The sequence below is a fragment of the Homarus americanus genome, unplaced genomic scaffold (assembly GCF_018991925.1).
Source record: "Homarus americanus isolate GMGI-L3 unplaced genomic scaffold, GMGI_Hamer_2.0 scaffold20160, whole genome shotgun sequence".
NCBI lineage: Eukaryota > Metazoa > Arthropoda > Malacostraca > Decapoda > Nephropidae > Homarus > Homarus americanus.
The window spans coordinates 1-24,153 of record NW_024752894.1 but is presented as its reverse complement, the minus strand read 5'-3'; the positions used below and the strand labels follow the sequence as shown (position 1 = coordinate 24,153).

The 24,153-nt window shown below is 46.7% G+C and overlaps 1 protein-coding gene across 1 annotated transcript in view; it reads right to left on the bottom strand.

The window, feature by feature from the left end:
- Nucleotides 1–20,681, bottom strand: part of LOC121855217 (transcription factor collier-like) — a gene marked incomplete at its 5' end in the record, with an annotated part of 29,996 nt that extends 9,315 nt beyond the window's left edge. The window contains 3 exon segments of the mRNA XM_042350080.1: nt 5,587–5,713; nt 20,580–20,596; nt 20,599–20,681. Of these exon segments, the coding sequence (XP_042206014.1) occupies nt 5,587–5,713; nt 20,580–20,596; nt 20,599–20,681 (227 nt within the window).
- Nucleotides 20,682–24,153: the final 3,472 nt, after the last annotated feature.

Sequence of the window (24,153 nt, the reverse complement as noted above, 5' to 3'; positions counted from 1 at the left end):
GAGGAGGGGGAGCTTAATAACGGTGGTGGTGGTTTATTGTTGCTCGTGTGTTTTGGGTGGGGTTGGGGGTCATGGGGTAAGGGGTTTGGGAAAAGGTTGTTGGGGAGGGAGGGATGGAGGGAGAGACGGAGGTAGGTAGGGAGGGGAGGAAGGAGGAGGTTTCTGTTGTGCCTCGTATACTCTCTTTTCCCCTGTTTATCTTCTTTTCTCTCCTTTCTTTTCCTCTCTTTCTCTCACTTTACTCTTGTTTTCTCTTTCTTTTGTTTACGAATACATTACCTTTTTTAAGTTCATTTTTTCTTCCTTTCTGTTTTTTCTTCAAACCTAACCTAACCTAACCTCTCAACCTAAACCTAATCTTTAGCCCAGTCCAGTATAACCTAACCTAACCTATAACCTAACCTATAACCTAACCTATAACCTAACCTATAACCTAACCTATAACCTAACCTATAACCTAACCTATAACCTAACCTAACCTAACCTATAACCTTACCTATAACCTAACCTAACCAATATAGCGTTACATTATTTTTACTCTGTGGTGTTTATTTAGCGTCAACTGGTCCTGTGGCGTCAGTCCTAATTTGTCTCATTTAGTTTAAAAGTCGTCGTGTGTTGGTCGTACTATCGTTTTGTTTACCTTTTCGCCGTGTGTCGTCATGTGCTGGTCGTATTATCGTTTTGTTTACCTTTTCGCCGTGTGTCGTCGTATGTTGGTCGTACCATCGTTTTGTTTACCTTTTCGCCGTGTCGTCATGTTCTGGTCGTACTATCGTTTTGTTTTACCTTTTCGCCGTGTCGTCATGTTCTGGTCGTACTATCGTTTTGTTTACCTTTCGCCGTGTGTCGTCATGTGCTGGTCGTATTATCGTTTTGTTTACCTTTTCGCCGTGTGTCGTCATGTTCTGGTCGTACTATCGTTTTGTTTACCTGCCGTGTGTCGTCATGTGTTGGTCGTACTATCGTTTTGTTTACCTTTTCGCCGTGTGTCGTCATGTGCTGGTCGTACTATCGTTTTGTTTACCTTTTCGCCGTGTCGTCATGTGCTGGTCGTATTATCGTTTTGTTTACCTTTTCGGTGTGTCGTCGTATGTTGGTCGTATTATCGTTTTGTTACCTTTTCGGTGCGTCGTATGCTAGTCGTTTATCGTTTTGTTTACCTTTTCGGTGTGTCGTCGTATGTTGGTCGTATTATCGTTTTGTTTACCTTTTCGGTGTGTCGTCGTATGCTAGTCGTATTATCGCTTTGGTTTACGTTTAAATACATCTTATCTTATCTTAATTAACGTCAACTAAGTCGGATTCTTCTTCACGAACGCTCCATCTAATGCGTCTCTCTGTCTTTCCTCTTCTCTACCTCTCTTCCCAATACTTATTCAACTCTTTATTATTATTTTCTTCTCAGTACTCATTTTTATTCACCTTTCTCCTCTCTCTTCTACTTCTCCCAAATTTCTTCTATCCCCCATCCACTCCCTCCCTTCCCTCACCTTCCTGTCTTTCTTCTAGCCATCTCTTCCCCCTATCCTCCCCATCCTATCACCTTCTTCCCCCTTCCCTCACCTTCCTCTATCCTCCACTCACACCCTTCTATCCTCCCACCATCCTCCATTCCCTCACCCTTCTATCCTCCCCACCATCCTCCCTTCCTCACCTCTTCTATCCTCCCTTCCCTCACCCTCTTCTATCCTCCCTTCCTCACCCTCTTCTATCCTCCCTTCCTCACCCTCTTCTACCCTCCCTTCCCTCACTCTCCCTTCATCTCACCTCCCCATCCCATCACCTCATCACCTCACAAACGACTTCGTCAGGCAGCCAGGAGGGGAGGCCAAGGTAATGAAGACAGAGAGGGAAGCAGTGGCCTCGATACCTGCCTCTCCCCTCACTCCCCCTAACCTCACCTCCTCCCTTCGTCTCACTTCCAATAACTCCTACCTTCTCTGGCCTCACCTCCTCGTCTCACCTCCCCAACCTCACCTCCTCGTCTCACCTCCCCTAACCCCTCACCTCCTCCCTTCGCCTCACTTCCATAACCTCACCTTCTCTGGCCTCACCTCCTGTCTCACCTCCCCTAACCTCACCTCCTCCCTTCGCCTCACTTCCAATAACCTCACCTTCTACGCTCCTCAGCTCACCTTCCCCTAACCACCTACCCCACCAACTATACCTCATCTTCCTCTCACTTCACCTTCTCCCCTCCTCTCACCTCCCACCAACGATAGCTATCCGCACCATTCAAAGACCCCATGGCTACGATACCTCTGAGCACTCTCCCACTCTTGTCCTCAAACACACACACACACACACACACACACACACACACACACACACACACACACACACACACACACACACACACACACACACACACACACACACGCGATGAAATTAGGAATCCGGAATTAGGATTGATCGTTGTTCGACTCTTGGCTGTTGGGAGGGGTCGTGGGATGGAGTCGTAGGGAAAGGTCGTGGTGGAAGAAGGGGTCGGGGAAGGAAGGAGAATGTCGGGGTGAAGGAGAAAGTCGAAGGAAGGAGGGGTCGGGGAAGGAAGGAGTCGAAGGGAAGGAGGGGGTCGTGGGGGAAAGAGTCGTAGGGGAAAGGAGGAATCGTAAGGGGAAGGAAGGAGTTGTAGGGAGAAGATGGAGGTCGTGGGGGGAAGTATGGAGGAGGAGGAGAAGGCCAGGTCCCCCCCATAGTCCTGAAGTGGGTGTCTTTGATCGCATTATTACAGTGGTCACCCTGGGGCCTGATTCTCCCTACCTCCTGGCCCCCTTCACTTCCTAGCCCCACGCGTCTCCCCTATCCCTCCCGGCCTATCTCCTTCCTAACCCTAACTAGTCCTGACTTCTGTTCTCCCTATATTTTGTATTGAATTTATTAAAATATTTATAAATTAACAGCTGATCTATCAAAACAAAACATTAACAGCTGATCTATCAAAACAAAACATTAACAGCTGATCTATCAAAACAAAACATTAACAGCTGATCTATCAAAAACAAAACATTAACAGCTGATCCGTCAAAGAAAAACATTAACAGCTGATCTATCAAACAAAAACATTAACAGCTGATCTAATCAAACAAAACATTAACAGCTGATCTATCAAAACAAAACATTAACAGCTGATCTATCAAAACAAAACATTAACAGCTGATCTATCAAAACAAAACATTAACAGCTGATCTATCAAAACAAAACATTAACAGCTGATCCGTCAAAACAAAACAAATACCAACAGCAGCTGTATACATTCCCAGACCCCAAGATTCAGCTTTAAAAATTGTGTCCCGTCCCCCCGGGTGTTATCTTGACTACACTACATTAACGCTAAGATACAACGTCATCACCACAATACTCTCTAAGTCATCCGCCATCTTTATTGTTTTCCAATGCGACGCTCCTGATTGGTTAAAACCTATCGCACCCATGCACATCATCTAGTCGAGTTTTAAAGCGATTTTCTTCACGTCTCGAGCCTATGTTGGGATTGATAGTGGTGCGGGAGGAGAGTATTTAATGAGAAAATTATTATCTTTCAGGAACACCATCTAAGGAGCTTTTATAAACACTGTCTCTCCTATTACTTACTAACTTTGTCTCCGGTAAAAGGTAACGTTCCAACGACAAAATAAGTCTTACTTATATTTCATGATTATTACTAAAGAAGATCTTATATGAGTGTACTTTACATATTAAACCAGTCATACAAGTGGCTTTGGAAACGTTCATTATTCAACGACACTAGTTGGTACATCCCGCGGCATCATCTACGGAGTTTTATAAAGAGTGCACTTTACATTCTAAACCCCGCGATATAGTGCCGCTGGCCAAGTATATTCAACGACAAAATTCTTATATGTGGCAATTCACATACTCGTAAAACTCGCTGGGACTTTCCGTGAAAATAAACACGAGTTTAAAAAAAAGGCGGGAAGAGTATTATCACCGTTACACCTCGGCACAATTTATGCTCCAAAAGTTAACTGGGCGTTGTGTTCCGTCTTCTGACACGCTCGATGGCGTTAACAGTGATTTCGATATATCTTTTATACCCTAAAAGATTCCACAGCGACAAGCTTCTCAAAAACACATACATAAAAATCCGAATTGGCATTCCGCGTCTTGTGAACGACGAGGCTTCTCGGACCAATCAGAGGCCGAGTTTGGCTCCCGCTGGGAGAATAAACCAATCAGCGGGGAGCTATGGCCCCGCGGGGGATTGTCTAAGACCAACTTACAAATGAGAAACTATTGTTGCTTTTTACCTTAAGATCGCCGGGGGTTTCTCAAAGTTAGTAAAAGACATAGTTCATAGCGAGAATCTACGAGCTTCCTGTGCCACAGATTTAAAAGGCAGAGAAGATGTTGGCCACCAGATAACGAGGGAGGGAGGCGAGTTATTACACCGGGAATTCTGAGAGAAGAATGTGACGGAAAGTTAGTTATTTTTTCCCCTACGTGAAGAGAAAAAGTATCATCACGGGATAATTTAACTGTGCACCACAAAACCGCTTCTGAGGTGTAGAGGAAAAAGTATAAGACTATTTGTTGGACGATGAATACACGACGAGGCGGAGTGTGGCACCTGAAACACGACCAAGTATATAAAAATGTATTACACAATAAACCCTGAACACACATACAATATACTGTATGTATATATATATATATATATATATATATATATATATATATATATATATATATATATATATATATATATATATATATATATACTGCGCTCAGTCTTAATATTTGATGTTATTTACCTTCTCGTGCGAGGTCTTTATTTATTGCAGTCCCTCTTATTTTCTTATAAAATTACTGTGTTTTTTAAGTAGAAACGGGCGACGGACGTCATAAAACGGTTATTCTTACTTAAGTCTACGACGACCAGCGTCCACCGTGTTGACGTTATTGCTGCCTGAGAGACTACAGCGCTGAGACAATTATCTCAAATGACACAAATTAATCTATCTAAACTAATTCAACTATCTTTAACTAAAATATCATAACCTAACCTAACCTATCCTAACCTAACCTAACCTAACCTATCCTAACCTATCCTAACCTAACCTAACCTATCCTAACAATCTCTACTTGACCCACAAAGAGCAATAAACGCGAGAAGAAAACCAAACTCACCGATGTCGTGGATTGTAAAAGAGTAACGGGCAACAGTGTCCACAGAGGTTCTTAAAGGTAGATACAAAACCTATAGTAATAGACGACATAATTCACTCTCGCCAGGACTCGGGTATTCAACATAATTCTATGATAATTCACCATCCTCCACACAGCAGACCGTCGTGGGAACTCCCTCAAGGACAGATTATATTCGGAGACATTTGAGGGAGACCAACTCATCTAATCCGGCCGTACTAATCACCTAATCAGGACATGCTAATCACTTAAATCACCTGCTATTCAGGGCATACTGAAGACACCTATAGTAAGTGTGGGAATGTTGTCTAATCGGTCAGTACCTAATCCCTGTCCATCTCTCTCACACACACACACACACACACACACACACACACACACACACACACACACACACACACACACACAACTTACCAAACATACCCTCAGTTGGGTCAAGACGCTTGGCTCGTCGGCCGTGCTTCGAGTTATTGTGGACGAACATGTTGTCTGAGACGGCCAGGAGAGGTCCCGCCACGTCCACCTGCTGAGAGATCACCACCTGTACGGAGAGACAAGGACACGGGCGTTAGTTAATCACGCACACTTGGAGGGGTATGGGATTTAAGGTCACGTACGTTAGGGGGAAATATATAGGTAAGAGGGTTATGTTACCTAAGGACACGTACTAAGGTACCTATAATACGTACATTGCGAGAGAAAAATGTGAAATACAGTACGTACAGTATCTCAAAAAAGTATCTGTCCATACACCGTGTGAAACATTATGATGACCACGGATAATATATATTGGGACATGGATTTACTTTGGTATATAGTTTAACTTAAGTGATGAAATGTGTAAATATTTCGACGTAATTAATATGATGTTCGGTTACCAAATGTAGTAAGATCAGTATGACACAGAACCCCGTATACCAACCCTCCCGAGACATGACGAGTTGCATGTAACATTTCGGAAGTCATCGGATCCAGCCTGGTAGATACTTGTTTGGGATATTGTACATACTTAGTAAAAAATATAACACTAAAAAAAAAAACAGAATAACTACAAATATGCACATAGTTTTGAAATACTTACACAAGGATTGAAAATACTTACATAGGAATTATAAACGTACATAGGAGTTACCAATCATCACATTAATGAAACCCTAAATGGTTGTCTACATAAAGCTCCCTCCCTCCCACCATTTCCTCATTCCTGACTCCTTCCTTTACACCTTCCACTCCCTTCCTACTTCCCCTATCCCTGACTCCTCCATCCCTCCCTCCTTTGCTTGTCATCACTACAAAAAGTGTTTTCAGGGTTCCCAGGCATTGTAGGATTGAGCGTGTGTGTAGGGGGAGGAGAGGAGAGGGTTGCCTACTTATTCCTATCACTTACCCTCCTCCCAATCATCACCACCTCTACCTCCTACTTCACCCCCCTTCCCTGCCCCACCATCACCCCCCTCCCACCTTTCATCCCTCCTCCCCATGCCATCATCATCACCTCCCTCTCCCTCCCCACCTTCACCCTCTCATGCCCCACCACCTCACCTCCTCCCTCCTCTGCCCCTCATCCCCTCCTCCACTGCCCCACCATCACCTCCTTTCCCCCACCTCCCCTTCCACCCCTGCTCCACCACCAGCCCTCCCCCATCCTTCACCCCGCCACCCCCATCGTCACCAAGTGGTCTGTCTCACACCCCAGAGGACACTATGTGTGTGTGTGTGTAGTGTCAGTGAGGGCGATAAGTGTAACACATGGATGACACTCTCACGTGGTGTAGCTGAGCGTAAACAACTTGCACAGGATCCACAAACAGGCAATCATAGAGGCGTGTAAACAGGAGATCTAGAGGGTGTAAATAGGCGATCTAGAGACGTAAACAGGCGATCTAAAGGTGTAAACAGGAGATCTAGAGACGTGTAAACAATGATAATTTAACACACGTGAAACCGACAATAAATCAATTATTATCTCACACCTTCCAATGATAAACAAGAAAATACAATTACAAAATTAAAAAAAATGTGCGGCAACTGCAGGAAGTCTCTGATGCGGAAGTGACGTTGAGTGGCGGGAAAGATAAAGTGACACCGGATTGGCGGATTAATGGCGGGTAAATAGGTCACGTGACAACAAAAAAGGCGGGAAAGTCTGGCGGGAAGTGGACACGGGTAATCCCTCGCGCGCGAATGGAGTCCACTGATAAGGGAGTGAGAATTCGTCTTTGGTTTACTGAGGGTAGAACGCGGATGGTGGCTTCGGCTAGGATTGGCTACACTCCACCACTACTCTTAACCTCATTCTTACTGGCTTGAGACACTAACGATGTATCCTCAAAGGTTCCTAAGTGTTAATATGTTCTCTATCCGACTCGAAACTTACGATAGATTCTCAAAATACTTCGTAAGTTTTAATTCTCCCTTTACCCAGTTCACTTTAATTACGCCATATAGATAAATTCTCAAAAAAAAAAACCTGCGATCGACTTTTCCCCCAAACAGAAAGGAGATCATGTCAGACTATGGTAAAGGCTCAATGTAATTTAACCGCCATTTTGAGTTTAAAAGCGTGCTTGATGTTCATAATTATTCACTTCTAGAAAAGAAAAAAAAGTGGTAATTGAGCTGAGAGAGAGAGAGAGAGAGAGCTATTCGAGGGTGGAGGGGCTGTGAGGGATGATTTACTTACACCTCACTAACTCAACAAATATAAAAGGTGTCTCAAAAAAATGTATACACACAGCCGCTAATACTCGTGGTGATGGCGTGAATGTTTGTATTAAAGCAACAACATTATCCTTACTTGTGTGTATATACATTTTTTGAGACACTGTATATGACTCTTTCTGTGACGTACTACAAATCCTCATCTGGGCGCCACAATAATTATATATTCCAACACTACAGCTTATTTTACCTGAAGATTAACCACCCTTAATGTTAACCTCGAGACTAATTTTAACTACTATTAGAGTTTGGTACCGTATTTAAATTATCAGAGTAAAATAAATTGGGTTCCAAAATCTTAATTCAGGAGTCCTCGAAAACATATACAACAGCTGATAACTTATAAATATAACTGTTGATCCAGCCACCGACACATACCACAACCCGGAAACCTTTACCCCTCCCCTACAAACACAACACATCCACTCAAAAAACATCCTCCCACACAACATCCTCTTAAAAAACATCCTCCTACACAACATCCTCTTAAATAACATCCCTCAGACAACATCCTCTACAATTCAACATATTCTACATTTCCCTTTGCATATCTTCCTACAAGATTTCACATCCTCAAGATCTCTTCATCAACATTCTCCAAATCCCTCACACACATCCCTCACACACAAATTCCCTCACACATCCCTCCCTCAAGATCCTCACACACAACATTCCTCACACATCCCTCCCTCAAGATCCTCACACACAACATTCCCTCACACATCCCTCCTCAAGATCCTCACACATCCCTCCCCAAGATCCTCACACACAACATCCTCACACATCCCCTCCCACAAGATCCTCACACACATCCCTCCCTCAAGATCCTCACACACATCCCTCTCACACAACATTCCCTCACACACTTCCCTCAAGATCCTCACACACAACATTCCCTCACACATCCCTCCCTCAAGATCCTCACACACATCCTCCCTCAAGATCCTCACACACAACATTCCTCACACATCCTCCCTCAAGATCCTCACACACACATTCCTCCACATCCCTCCCACAAGATCCCTACACACATCCCTCCCACAAGATCCTCACACACCTCCCTCCCTCAAGATCCTCACACACAACATTCCTCACATCCCTCCCACAAGATCCCTTCACACAACATCCTCACACAACATCCCCTCTCCACAAGATCCCTACACACAACATCCCCTCACACACAACATTCCCTCACACATCCCTCCAACAACACCTCACACACATCCCTCAAGATCCTCACACACAACATCCCCTCACACACACATCTCACACATCCCTCCACAACATCCTCCACACACATCCCTCCCTCAAGATCCTCACACACAACATCCTCACACATCCCTCCCTCAATCCTCACCACAACTCCCTCACACATCCTCCCCTGATCCTCACACACATCCCTCCCAAGATCCTCACACACAACATCCCCTCACACATCCCTCCCTCAAGATCCTCCACACATCCCTCCCACAAGATCCTCACTCACAAATCCTCACACATCCCTCCCTCAAGATCCTCACACACAACATCCCTCACACATCCCTCCCTCAAGATCCTCACACATCCTCCCTCAAGATCCTACACACAACATTCCTCACACATCCCTCCCACAAGATCCTCACACACATCCCTCCCTCAAGATCCTCACACACAACATTCCCTCACACATCCCTCCCTCAAGATCCTCACACACAACTATTCCTCACACTCCTCCCTCAAGATCCTCACACACATCCCCTCCCTCAAGTGATCCTCACACACAACATTCCCTCACACATCCCTCCCTCAAGATCCTCACACACAACATTCCCTCACATCCCTCCCTCAAGATCCTCACACACATCCCTCCCACAAGATCCCTCACACACACACATCCCTCCCTCAAGATCCCTCACACACAACATTCCTCACACATCCTCCTTCAAGATCCTCACACACACCTCCTCTCACACATCCCTCCCGTCCTCCTCTGGGGATCCTCACACACAACGTCCCTCCGTGTCCCTCCTCGTCCCCCACCATCCCTCTCAAGATCCTCACACAACATCCTCATCCCTCCCGTCCTCTCACAACATCCCTCCTCCCTCCCTCAAGATCCTCACACACAAACATTCCTACACATCCCCTCCTCCCTCAAGATCCTCACACACACATTTCTCATCTCCCTCCCTCAAGATCCTCACACATCCCCCCAAGATCCTCACACACAACATTCCTCACACATCCCTCCCCAAGATCCTCACACACATCCTCCCACAAGATCCTCACACACAACATCCTCACACATCCTCCCTCAAGATCCCTCACACACAACATCCCTCACATCCCCTCCCTCAAGATCCTCACACACATCCCTCCCCTCAAGATCCTCACACACAACATCCCCTCACACATCCCTCCCTCAAGATCCTCACACACATCCCTCCCTCAAGATCCTCACACACAACATTCCTCACACATCCCTCCCTCAAGTCCTCCACACATCCCTCCTCAAGATCCTCACACAACATTCCCTACACATCCCTCCCTCAAGATCCTACACCCTTCCTCACACATTCCCTCTCAACATCCTCACACACATCCCTCCCACAAGATCCTCTCCACAACATCCCTCACACATCCCTCCCTCATGATCCTCACACACACAACATTCCTCACACATCCCTCCCTCAGTCCCCTCCTCACATCCCTCCCACAAGATCCTCACACACCACTCCCCACACATCCCTCCCCAAGATCCTCACACACACATTCCTCACATTCCTCCCTCAAGATCCTCACACACATCCCTCCTCAAGATCCTCACACACACACATTCCTCACACATCCCTCCCCAAGATCCTCCACACATCCCTCCCTCAAGATCCTCACACACATCCTCCCTCACACACAACATTCCCTCGCCACACATCCCTCCACATCATCCTCACACATCCCTCCACTAGATCCTCACACCCTCCATCCTCACACATCCCTCCCTCAAGATCCCTACACACACACATCCTCACACATCCCCTCCCTCAAGATCCTCACACACATCCCTCCCCTCAAGATCCTCACACACAACATTCCTCACATCCCTCCTCAAGATCCTCACACACTCCCTCCTCAAGATCCTCACACACCTCCTCCCCTCCCTCCCTCAAGATCCTCACACACACCATTCCCCTCACACATCCCTCCCTCAAGATCCTCACACACACATCCCTCACACAACATCCCTCCCCAAGATCCTCACACAACATCCTCCCCGATCCTCACACACATCATTCCCTCACACATCCCTCCCCAGATCCTCACACCACATCCTCACACATCCCTCCCCGTCCTCTTTTGTTCCTCACACATCCCTCCTCTTGTCCCTCCACACACAACGTCCTCTTCCTCAGATCCCGTCACATCAAGATCCTCTCTCCCAACATTCCTCACACATCCCTCCCACAAGATCCTCACACACATCCCCTCACCATCCCCTCACACATCCCCTCCCCCGTCCCCTCACACATCCCTCCCTTTTGTTTGTTTGTTTTTGTTTGTTTGTTTTTTTGTTTTTGTTGTTTGTTGTTTTTGTTTGGTTTTTTTGTTTTTTTTGTTGTTGTTTGTTACAGCGTCTGTATATAGGTTGGCTGGTGGCCTGATTATCCCAAAATATAGAGGTAGTGGAGAAGTGATGTGAGAGCGCCGTGGCATGTCAGGCGGAAGCGCAGGCCTGCCATCTGCTGCATCGTCTGCCTCACACAAACACTGGCGCCTGCCCGCGTCCTAGCCCTTCCTTTGACTGTGGCGTCTCTTGTCTCTTACCTTACAACTCGCTTCTCTAACCTGTCCTCTAAGGTTGTCTAGTCTATTTGAAAAACCATCCAACAAACACATGCCTGAGTATTGAGTGAATATGATTGCGGTGATATGTGCTTTCGGCTCCTCTGTCAAAGCGAAGCAGGGCCGTCGTGAGTTAGTTGTCGTTGAGTTGTCTTTTTGTACTAGCAAATAAATGTCGCGTTATTTCCTGTATCGTTTTAAGGGTATATTTAGTCTGTGAGCTTGGTAAACAAAACAGTCACGTTTGGCTCAACAAACACTGGTAAATAAGTTCTCTTACAGTTGTTATTGTGTGTGTGTGTGTGTGTGTGTGTGTGTGTAACATTTTCACCCACATACACACACACACACCAGTAAGGTCCGTCACTAACAAGAAATGAAACTGCAAATGTCTCTCTAAATAATACACCTGTTTACTACCACATCTGCCCCCCCCCACCTCACCCCAGTAATTTATACAACCTTGTCTGTGTCTCCCTGTGTTTGTTATACCATCAAATACATCTTGTCAGTTCACCTACATTTTTTTGTTTTGCTCTTGTGTCACAGCTCACAGTATGTGTATGTTTATAAACCCATTTATTTTGAGACACAGGCAGACAGACAGACAGACAGACACAGGCAGACAGGCACAGGCAGGCAGGCAGGACACAGTACTTCCCACACTCCCAGCGCCACAGACCACTCCTTCCCTTCACATCGTCCCCCTCACCACTGTCCAAACCCCCTCACCACTGGGCCAGACCCCTCACCACACAGACCCATCCCCTCACACAACCCCTCCCACCACAGGCCACTTCCCTCACACAACCCCTCCCACCACACCCCTCCCACTGACCCTGCCTCCCACCACAACCCCTCCCCCACAAACCCACACTCCTCCACCTTCCCCCAGCCACCCCACCTTCCCTCCACACCCCTCCCCCACCCTCCCCACAACCCCTCCCCAACCCCTCCCCACAACCCCTCCCCCACCCCCTCACACCCACAACCCCTCCACCCCCACCCCCTCCCCCACATCACCTCCCCTCACAACCCCACCACCACCCCTCCACCACCTCCACCAGACCCTCCACCTCACCCCTCCACCACACCTCCACCCACAACCTCCCAACCTCACCACAACCCCTCCCCCACAACCCCTCCACCCACTAACCCCTCCACCACAACCCCTCCCACCTGACCCCTCCCCAGCCCTCCACCCCTCCCACACTAAACCCACAACCTCCCACCACAACCCCTCCCCCTTCCCTCCCACCCACTAACCAAACCCCTCCACCACTGTCCCAACCCCTACACTGGACACAACCCCTCCACCACTGAGCCCACCCCCTCCCACCCACTAGACCACAACCCACCTCCACCCACAACCCCTACACCACTGAAACCTACCCCTCCCACCACTGAGACCACAACCTCCTCCACCACAACCCCTCCCACCACTGAGACAACCCCTCCACCACAACCCCTCACCACCCCCTCCACACAACCCCTCCACCACAACCCCTCACCACAACCCCCTCCCACCACAACCCCCTCCACCACAACCCCTCCACCACAACCCCTCCACCACTGCTCTCCCCCTCCTGCTACCCCCTCCACCTGACCCCCTCCACCACAACCCCCTCCACCACAGCCCCTCCTCCAGACCACAACCCTCACCAGCCCCTCACCACACCCCTCCACCACAACCCCTCCACCACTAGCCACAACCCTCCACCACAACCCCTCCCACCACTAGTACAACCCCTCCACCACCTAGACCACAACCCCTCCACCACAACCCCTCCACCCACAACCCCTCCCACCACAACCCCCTCACCACTAGCCACAACCCCTCCACCACTGAGCCACAACCCCTCCACCACTAGTCCCCAACCCCTACACACTGAACACAACCCCTCACCACTAAACCACAACCCCTCCACCACTCGACCACAACCCACCTCCCACAACCCCCTCACCACTGACCACAACCCCTCCACCACTGAGCCACAACCTCCTCCACACAACCCCTCCACCACTGAGCCACAACCCCTCCCACCACAACCCCCTCCCACCACAACCCCTCCACCACAACCCCTCCACCACAACCTCCACCACAGCCCCCTCCACCCCCAGCCCCTCCACCACAACCCTCCACCCTGACCCCCTCCACCACACCCTCCCCTGACCTCCACCACAACCCTCCACCACAACCCCCTCCCACCTGACCCCTCCAACACAACCCCTCCCACCACAGCCCTCACCACAACCTCCCACCACAACCCACAACCTCCCACCACAACCCTCCACCACAACCCCTCCACAACCCCTCCACAAAACCCCTCACAAAACCCCTCCCACCACCCTCCTACAACCTCACCACAACCCCTCCCACCACCAACCCCTCCCACCCTCCCACTAGCCACAACCCCTCCACCACAACCCCTCCCACCCACCTCCCACCACCAACCCCTCCACCACAACCCCTCCCACCACCCCTCCACCACAACCTCTCCCACAACCTCCCACCACAACCCTCCCCACAACCCCCTCCCACCACTGAGCCACCTCTCCCTGAGCAACAACACACCAATGTCCTGTGTCCGTGAGAGTGAGGCCAGGCTAGGCGCCACACTGGTGAGAAGGTCCCCTACGACCACTAAGACGCCTCTGCCCTCCACACAGGTGACCATCCGAGCCTAGGTGGTACAGTAGTGTGTCCCCGTGTCTGATGGTTAAAGTGCTGCCTCCTAGAGGCATCAATTTGGTGGTTAGTGTCCCAGGGTCTTTTGTCTAGTGGTTAAGGTAGTCCTGACTCCACAGGTGTTGGTAGTAGGTATTTGAAGCAGCTCGTTTATGACAGTGGCTGGATGACCCCCTCCCCACACACACACACACACACACACACACACACAATACACACACAGCCACACACACACACACACACACACACACACACACAGCCTGGATGGCCTACAGTGAAAGACAAAAGAAAAAGCTGATTCGAGAACAAGGACACGGGAGGAGGTAGTAGGTCACAAGGTCAGGTCACGTTCTGAAGGCTACAAGAAGAGTCACCATTAAGGTCATGAAGGATTCTTGGCCCGGATATGGACAATGATGGTACACACACACACACACACACACACACACACACACTCACACACACACACACACACACACACACACACACACACACACACACAGAACAGCATAAGTCACCCCCTCTCCCCCGTGAGTTGCGAGTTTGCATAGTGTGTGAGGCTGAGAGAAGGTAAACTCAAGTCTCAGCTTTTAGAAAGATTCCAGCCTAACACACACTAGGTCAACCTAAACTACCTAGTCTGACCTAACCTACAGTAATCTGACCTCACCTACCTTAGTCTGACCCCAGATTTGTCTGACCCTAACTCTAAACTACCTTAGTTTTGACCTCACCTGGCTAAACCTAACCCAAGGCACCGCAACCAAACCCACCTAACTAAAACAACCTAACCTAACCAAACCAAACCTAATCTAACCAAGCTAATATAACCCAAAGCAACGTAATCTATCCTAACCCAAGCCCAACCTAACCTAACCTAACCCTAACCTAACCCAACCCTAACCTAATCTAACCTAACCTAGCTGGTGAATTATGATGCTGGGTGAGTAGAGAAGAAGGTTTTGATGAGCGAAGACACTTAAGGCACTAGTTCATCTTGGTAACATTACGAGATGACAAGCGAGAACAAGCAGAAACTGGTGAAAGGAACATAGACTTGGAGGAGGAAGAGATGGAGGAAGAGGAGGAGGAGAGGAGAAGAAGACGAGGAAAGAGAGGAGAGTAAAGAAGAAGAGGAGGAAGAAGAAAAGGAGAGAATAATGACCTGTTCTGAAGAGGAGGAAAATAGGGGAAGAGGAAGAGAAAAAAAGACAGGAGAATAATGAAGAGTAGGAGGTGAATGATGATGATGATGATGATTGGGAGGAGGATTACAGATTTACAGTTTGCCGGAGAGGGCTAGTTTATTAGGCACCCCTTATATCCTGTGCAAGGTGAAGCGCAGAAGGTTATAGCGCCCAACTGGGAAGCATGCGGAGTTTATGCTTGGTTTTATGGACTCATGCATTAAGGGCGTAAAAGGCCTGAAGGGTCGCATGGGTTTTGTCAGCAAGTTACATAAAGTGACAATGATGAGTGTGTGGTGAAAATTCCTGTACAATTTATCTGTTTTATGGCAAAATGTGGCAGGTCACTAATAATGTCAGTTGCCGGCCTGTCCTGGAGGAGGGATATCTGGTCAGGGGAGGAGAGGTGCCACCCTGTAGGGGAGGTCACAGGGCAGATGAGGATGTGGTGAACGATGAGAGTTGACAGCAGTGGGTTAGTTGAAGCGACATTGGGCTGCATGTCAAGGGTGAGATCCGTCAACCATCCATGGGTCAGGTGTACCGTCATCAACTAGGCAACACAAGAGACGAGCCATCGGAGGTGACAACTGAAGGCAGGTGATCCTCCACAACAGGTCCGACAGATATTTAGGGTAAAAGTGTGTATACAAGAACACGTCTTCATGGAGCTCTGGGAGTGTTCCATCTGTCTCCTTAGCAAGACAGCTCAGCTTTTATCCAGTAGTACCTTATGGCACATTTCCCCAGTCATAGCAACAGCCACCCCCCCCCTTGGTCCTAGCAGTATCTTAATCCACCTCCAGTCTGCCCACGAGCAGCTAAGACTCTGTAGCTACCAGCCAACACACAGGATTTTCCGGCCGTCAGAGCACTGAGCGTAATATGACCCAGAGGCCTGTAGGGCACCCAGAACTATGGTCTTACTGTGTTTTAGTTCTACCGCAGTCTAGCAAGAGGCGCCCGGCACCTGGGAGCATCCAACACCCGGTAACGAGGAATACCAAGAACTTCCCAGCCCTACAAGTATTCAGCTCCTAGCACCCAGGATCCGGCACCTCCTGAACCCAGAGACCGTGGAATCGGGTCGGGTCGGGTGCTGGCTGGCGGTTGGGTAGAGGCACAAGACTACAGTGGTCGGGGGCGTTGAGAGCCGCCCTGTCTCCCGGGGCCTGGCCAACCTCACGCCCGCACTTCCGCCCACCACCACACGCCTGTAATGAGCACCTCACCCCCCACACCAACTCCAAGGTCAGCCCCACATCCCTACCCCCCCTCTTGTTATCCTGGGGCCAGATAAAATAAAGGGCAATGCACTGAGGCGTGTCCCCTGCTCTTGATGGCCCTCTACTCCTCCTACTTGTTCCTTGATGACTTGATAAACACGTCTTTGTTGTCCCTTGTTGCTGTGTTCGCTACTTTGACGAGCGATGTTTCGGAATGCTCTCATCGCCTCCCTCCCACCCAGCCCTCTCCCCCCAGTTGCTGCTGTTCGGCAGTACAGCTCAGCCACCGCTGCTGCCGACTCGACCACTACCGGCGACCGACACTCACCAGCGACCTGGACAAGACAGATCACATGGGCGGCGGCGGCAAGAACTACCAGAAACGATGAAGGTATTTCCCACCACTTGTTACTACCCCTGCCCCCACAACTACCACACAACAGTCGTGTAGTGTGAGGCGACACACAACAGTCATGTAGTGTGAGGGCGACACACAACAGTCATTTAGTGTGAGGGCGACACACAACAGTCGTGTAGTGAGGGGCGACACACAACAGTCATGTAGTGTGAGGGCGACACAAACCGCCTAGGGTAATCAATACACATTAAACAACAACAAAAGTCACTTCAACACTGCCGGTCTCCTCCGCCTGCCACACTGAACATCAGGACTATTATTTTGTTCAACTTATTTAACGTGAGTTTAATTTATACACTGGCAGTCACGTTATCATGAATCTTTTTCACACAGCGTTAGGGGAGACTGAACCTCACGAGGAATGTTTCACCCATGTGTGTGAGGTGCTGAGCAGAGACAGAGCCTGCCCAAATAATACCTGGGTGCTGGGAACCTATCCATTAATACCTGAGTGCTGGGAACCTATCCATTAATACCTAGGTGCTGGGAATCTATCCATTAATACCTAGGCGCTGGGAATCTATCCATTAATACATAGGTGCTGAGAATCCACACGGCTGCTGCTAGATGGTGCTAGGCTTCTTCCATTAAGAGTGGTTTACTGCAGAAGGAAGTGCAGGGTCCACGACAGGAGGGAGAGGTGGGTGGGTGGGTAATGGGGGTGGTGGAGGAAGGGAAGGTGGTGGGGGGTGGAGGTGGGCGGACACATACACAGATATACACAAACACAAACACACACACGCACTTACACACACACAAGCGAGGGCTCAGTGCGTGGAGCAGACACTAGCTGCTAGCCTCCCGAGGGACCAAGACTACACCACCACCACTCATTACCTTATCAACGCCCACCCTCACCACCCACTATCCACCACCCCCTCATCACCCATTATCCACCCTCATCACCCACCACCCACCCTCATCACCCACCACCCACCCTCATCACCCATTGTCCACCCAGAGCATCCATCCTCATCATCCAACTTCAGAACCACCACCCTTCATCACCACCACCCTCCACCACTCGCCACCCTCACACCCACTCGCCACCCTCAAGACGTCACGCCCACCCCACTGGGGGGACACACACACACACACATATTCACGAGGTGTTCCAGGAGAGACGCGGTAATGGTTGGTTAGATTAGGTTGTTAGGTTAAGTTAGGTTAAGTTAAGCTAGGTTAGGTTACCGTAAGCTAGGTTAGGTGTCACACAGCAACCCGAAAAAGTTCATCTTGAAGTTTGGAAAATCCGGACCAAATAAATCAACCAGGCTTAAGTTCGACTCACCGATTCGAACACCCATATTGGGCAACAAGTGAAGACAGACTAAAAAAGATTATCCATAACTTGCTTCGAACACATGAACCAGAGAACACTACTGCTCCAACACACACAAGAGCTTCGAATTTCTGAAACAAAATGATTCGAGCATCTAAACCGAATGACTGAGCTGCTTCGAAACTAAAACAAACGCTTAAAACACCCAAACAAACGACAAACAAATCTTATCCCACTAAAACAGAGTGAATCCTAACCCTCTGAATCGTGACAATTTTAACCAATCATAGTGCAAGAATTTACATCGACTGGGAGAATGAGCCAATCACAACCTTCCATTACTACACAACTTAAGCGGTGTAACACGAGACTTCTGAGCGAGTTAAAATATTTAACTTTTTCACCAACATGTAACTTATGAGTGAAACTTTAAACCACTTCAGCGAGATCAACTTGAAGCATACATAATAAGTTTATAATATTTAAAACACCTGACTAGTGTGTGTGAGAGAGAGAGAGAGAGTGTGTGGTATACTCACAATACTCATAAGCTTGAAACTAATTCTCCTTCAAGGTCCTACTTGAAAAATTTAAGAATTACTTTAACACGTTTCCAAAAAGTCAAATGAAAATATTCTTAAGAAAGCAATAGAGAAAATTCACCTGTTATTTCCTGTCTTAAATTGGTCCAGTCACCCCTCACCACATTTTCTGTTGTGACAGCACCGACTAATTTAATTTAATTTATATACCGGCCGCCACATAGAGCAGACGACCAGCCATCTTGTAGTGAGAGACTGAGACGTCACACGAAGACAATGTTGACATCACAGCCTCCACACGAACGACTGAACATGACGGCAACCGGTTAGTGCTGTGTTGATGCGTCAGTATAGTACATAGGCCTTTGTTAAGTGGTTGATTTTGATTTGGCCGTCCACAGACATACCCGGTGTGCACAATAAACTAGTCACTACCAGGTAAATACAGTAAGGTAGAGTATATCGGAGTGAGTTATTAAGTGATACCTCCCCCCTCACCTACCTTACCTCTCCCTTCCCTCACCTACCTTACCTCCCCCCTCACCTACCTTACCTCCCCCCTCACCTACCTTACCTCTCCCTTCCCTCACCTCCTCTTCCTCTAATATTTCTCACCTCCCCTCCCTATCATCTTCCTCACAATCCTCACCTCCTCGGCTCCCCCTCACCCCTCCCTCTCCTCCTCATCCCCTCCTCACCTCCCCTCCCCTATCATCTTCCTCACAATCCCTCACCTCCCTCATCCCTCCTCACCCTCCCTCATCCCTCCTCCCCTCCCTCATCCCCCCCTCACCTCCCTCTCCCTCATCGGTTGTGGTATCGACGAGGCTCAGTAACACTCGCTTCCCAAATACCAAACATAAATACCACTTTGTCCTTCACTCCTACACCAGCGACGACAGACCCTGAAACATCAACAGGCTGTACCCCCCCCACCTAACACCAGAAAATAAATAATGGCTCTGATGTGTATGAGGTAAATTATCGTTTTTCACCCAAGACTTATCACTCCCCTGTACCCTAACGCTACCCGCCTATCTGTTAACGCTCATCAACTAGTAATTAAATATGTTATTCTTGTTCTCAGTACAGGACGATCCAACACACAACGCAGCAACTCTGGTCCTAATGCTGTACGTCGACGAGGACTCTAGAAAGATGGACTCGGAGCGACGTTTCTTGTAAGTGTCAGCCATGATGATTTTTTTCTCCGCTAGGTGTCTCAAGTGTAAACAAACCCATGGGCATGTGTGACGTCATCCACTAGTGTGTGTGTGTGTGTGTGTGTGTGTGTGTGTGTGTATATATGTGTGTGTGTGTGTGTGTGTGTGTGTGTGTATATGTGTGTGTGTGTGTGTGTGTGTGTGTGTAGTTATGTGGAAATGTTTCATGAATGTTCACATACTAGTGTATACATGTATTAGTGCATTCACATTACGTTTACACATATGCACTGACTAACGTATACAGACACCAGTGTATATGTATTAACGTATACACAGATAACACACAGACTGACTCACCTGGAAGCGACGCATGTTCTGGGGTTACTGGCGTTCTTGAGATAGTTCTGGTTAAGAATTTTGAGGAAGAACTTCAAGAAGAACTTGAAAGAAAGAATATAACTGTCAGGAATAACAAGAACACGATTATCAAGTGAACATTGCATTAACGAGAGAGAGAGAGAGAGAGAGAGAGAGAGAGAGAGAGAGAGTACGTGCTGTGGGCTCTCACTCACACAGGTGTACAGAGTCATTACTGAGAACAAGTGTGTGTGTGTGTGTGTGTGTGTGTGTGTGTGTGTGGTGACAGGAGGTATACAGGAAACCATACTTCTCCTTCAATTCTCCTGGGTATAATACACTCCACAAGAGACCACAAACACCTGTTGGACACACCCATACCAGCCCACACACCCCAGTACTCTAGACCCACACAACCCCAGGCCCTCTACACCACACACCCCAGGCCTCTACACCCACAAACCCAAGGCCTCTACACATATCTACACCTAGGAGTGTTGGTTTAATTATTGTTTCCTCTCTTTACTATTATTCTTGTTCTTTCTCCTCCCTTCTCCTCCTATCTTCTCTGGCCTCTTCCCCTCCTCCCACCTTACTAACCACAACCCAAACACACACACACACACACACACACACACACACACACACACACACACACACACACACACACACACACACACACACACACACACACACACACACACACACACACACACACACACACACACACACACACACACACACACACACACGTAGTCTATCTAGAGAAAACAGTTAGACTTAATTAGGAAACTTATGAAATTATTACAGGAATTTTTGAATAACTAGGTAAATAGACATACATACATACATACATACATACATACACACACACATACATACATACACACACATGCGTACATACATATATACATACATACACATAAGCTCACATTATAGTTCAAATATGTATATATGTGCTAATACAAAATATATATATAATTAATGCAGAAAACTAGTGTGTGTGAAGGGGGAGGAGGAGGAGGGAGGGGATGGAGAGAGGGGGATAAGGGGAAGGGAGAGGTGTGATGGAAGGGAGGAGGGAAGAGGGGAGAAAGGGGGGAGGGTTAGGGAGGAGATGAGGAGAGGAGGAGATGAGGAGGATGAAAGAAGGTGAGGTAGGGAGAGGGAAGGTCACGGAGGAAGGAGGAGAGGGAAGAGGGAGAGAGGTGAAAGGGAGGTTTTAGGAGGGGGGGCTGAGACGTTGTTGTCACCCCACACCACCATCTCCTGCCTCAATTTGTACAACAAAACACAGGATCCTGCTTCTCTATTCCGGTTTCCAAGACTTGTGACACTGTTTTGTGGTTCCTGGTAACTAGTGGCTTAAGAAGACGTTCCCATTTATAGGCCTTATAAGTCTCTATCGATATGTCTGGAATATCACACACACACAATACAGTACCTACTTTATTATTATTATTATATAGTAGTAGTAGTAGTAGTAGTAGTAGTAGCATCACTACATCTAATGTTCATATTATTGTTATTACAAAATTTCCGGTTATTTAGCACTGGTAAATTTAGTCTTTATATATTTCCATGTCAGAGTCGATACAATGTCAGCGTTTTTAGCGTCAGTTTCTGGTATTTATAAAGACGTCAGGAGGTGCAACGGGGGAAAAAACGAGGAGGTGTCGAGGTGAGCCGCTGTTATGTTGACACTCAGCGGCAGCTTCTGAGTGACAAAATGAACAGCGGGAGCGTGTCGAGGTATTTTTCTACACATTTTTTATTATTTCACTTTTAGGAATAATACGAAATACGTAGAATTAAAGGTCAGAGTTTTAGTTATATTTGATGTAAAATAGTTAAAAATAATATGGATTTATTTTTCCTCGGCTATTGGTTAAATCGACTTAAGGTTTGGTTTACGATTGTTTACGTTGTTTATATGTGTTTGCGTACAAGATAAACCGAAGTAAATTTGTGTGTTGATTTAATTAATTCTTTCTATCTGTCTATTTACGGTCACTAGGTTGACTCACTAGGGGAAACATTCTCTCTCTTCAAATCATCTTTTAATTTCTTCAATAAATATCACAATTTTTCACAGTACACAGAAAATAAAGAATAAAAAAGACTATACAATAAACTTGGGTAAAATCAATTCAAAGCCCTGGATTTGATTGACAAATGAAGATCGGGGAAGCGTGGTGATCTTCCTCCCGTTACCACTCAACTCATTCCTTAATTACCTATTTTAACAATCTAATTATCATTTATTTTACCTATTTTAACAATCTAATTATCATTTATAAATACAAACTTTAACATAGCATACAATAATTATTATTTTTAATTTGTGTGAAGTAATAGTACACAGCACTGCCTGCCCAGCACCACACACATTACCCTGCCATCACACTGGTTAATGATCTTGTATAAAATCCTTAATTATCTACACACCAACGTTATGGGCCAAAATTATCTAAAACATAATATAGACATTTATTTACCAACACAAACTGGAATTGAGATGCTAGTGGTGATTAATTTTAAAATACAAAGTAATTTAGTAACTTAACTGTGACACTGCTGGGTCTGACACGGCCAACTGACTAAACTTTAAAAACTTCTAAAGAGAAACTAAACTAACTATATCTTGATTTGATCCAGGAACTTAGGAGATATATTATAAAAAAAAAACCTCTAAATGTTATGTGTATTACTGGATACATAGACAGATTTACAGAGAGAGAAACTACTTGATAAATATAATATCCTGCCAGTATATATGAGGGGGGAATAAGAACCCGTAAAATTAAGAGACGTTTAATTTTCTCGCTGTGATGGAATTTAAAGTGACAACTGTATGACAAGTGACGAGTGGTAACTGTGGTCGATATTTTTTCGATTATTTTTTGAATTCACTAATCCGTATAGGATTTAACTGATGATATTGAATATATTATAAATTGAATATAAAAATTTCTGAAACAATACGATATTCTGATGAAAAAGAGAGTTAGTAAAAATCTTGACAAACGTATCATTATAGGGTTTCCAATATGACCCGCCAATAGTTACATTCAGCAACTACAAAAATAACAATAAAAACTACAAAACTAAAAAAAAATAACGAATATAACATGAAATTTTAACTTCCGGGAAATATTGGATGAAAGAAGGAAAGAGTAAGGCGTTGAGGCGGGAAATGGGGTCTAAAGTGAGCGTGGCTGGCAGGCGTGGAGGGGAGGAGTAAGTGGGGTCAACCAAAGAGAAACACGGGACCTGATAGACCTGACACTTCTATATACACGCTCACCAAACATGTTCACTTTAGCCTCTGTGTGCGGTGTGTGTGTGTGTGTGTGTGTGTGTGTTAGGCTTTCGTCTTATACAAATAACTGTGTTTCTGCCTGTCACCCAGGTCTTCTGTAAAAATATAAATAAAAATAAAATTCATAATAATAATAATAATATTTAATAATAATAATAATAAAAAATAATAATAATAATAATAATAATAATAATATTAATAATAATACGTATAGCACATATGAGCAATCCCAATTGAACGAAGTACATTGAT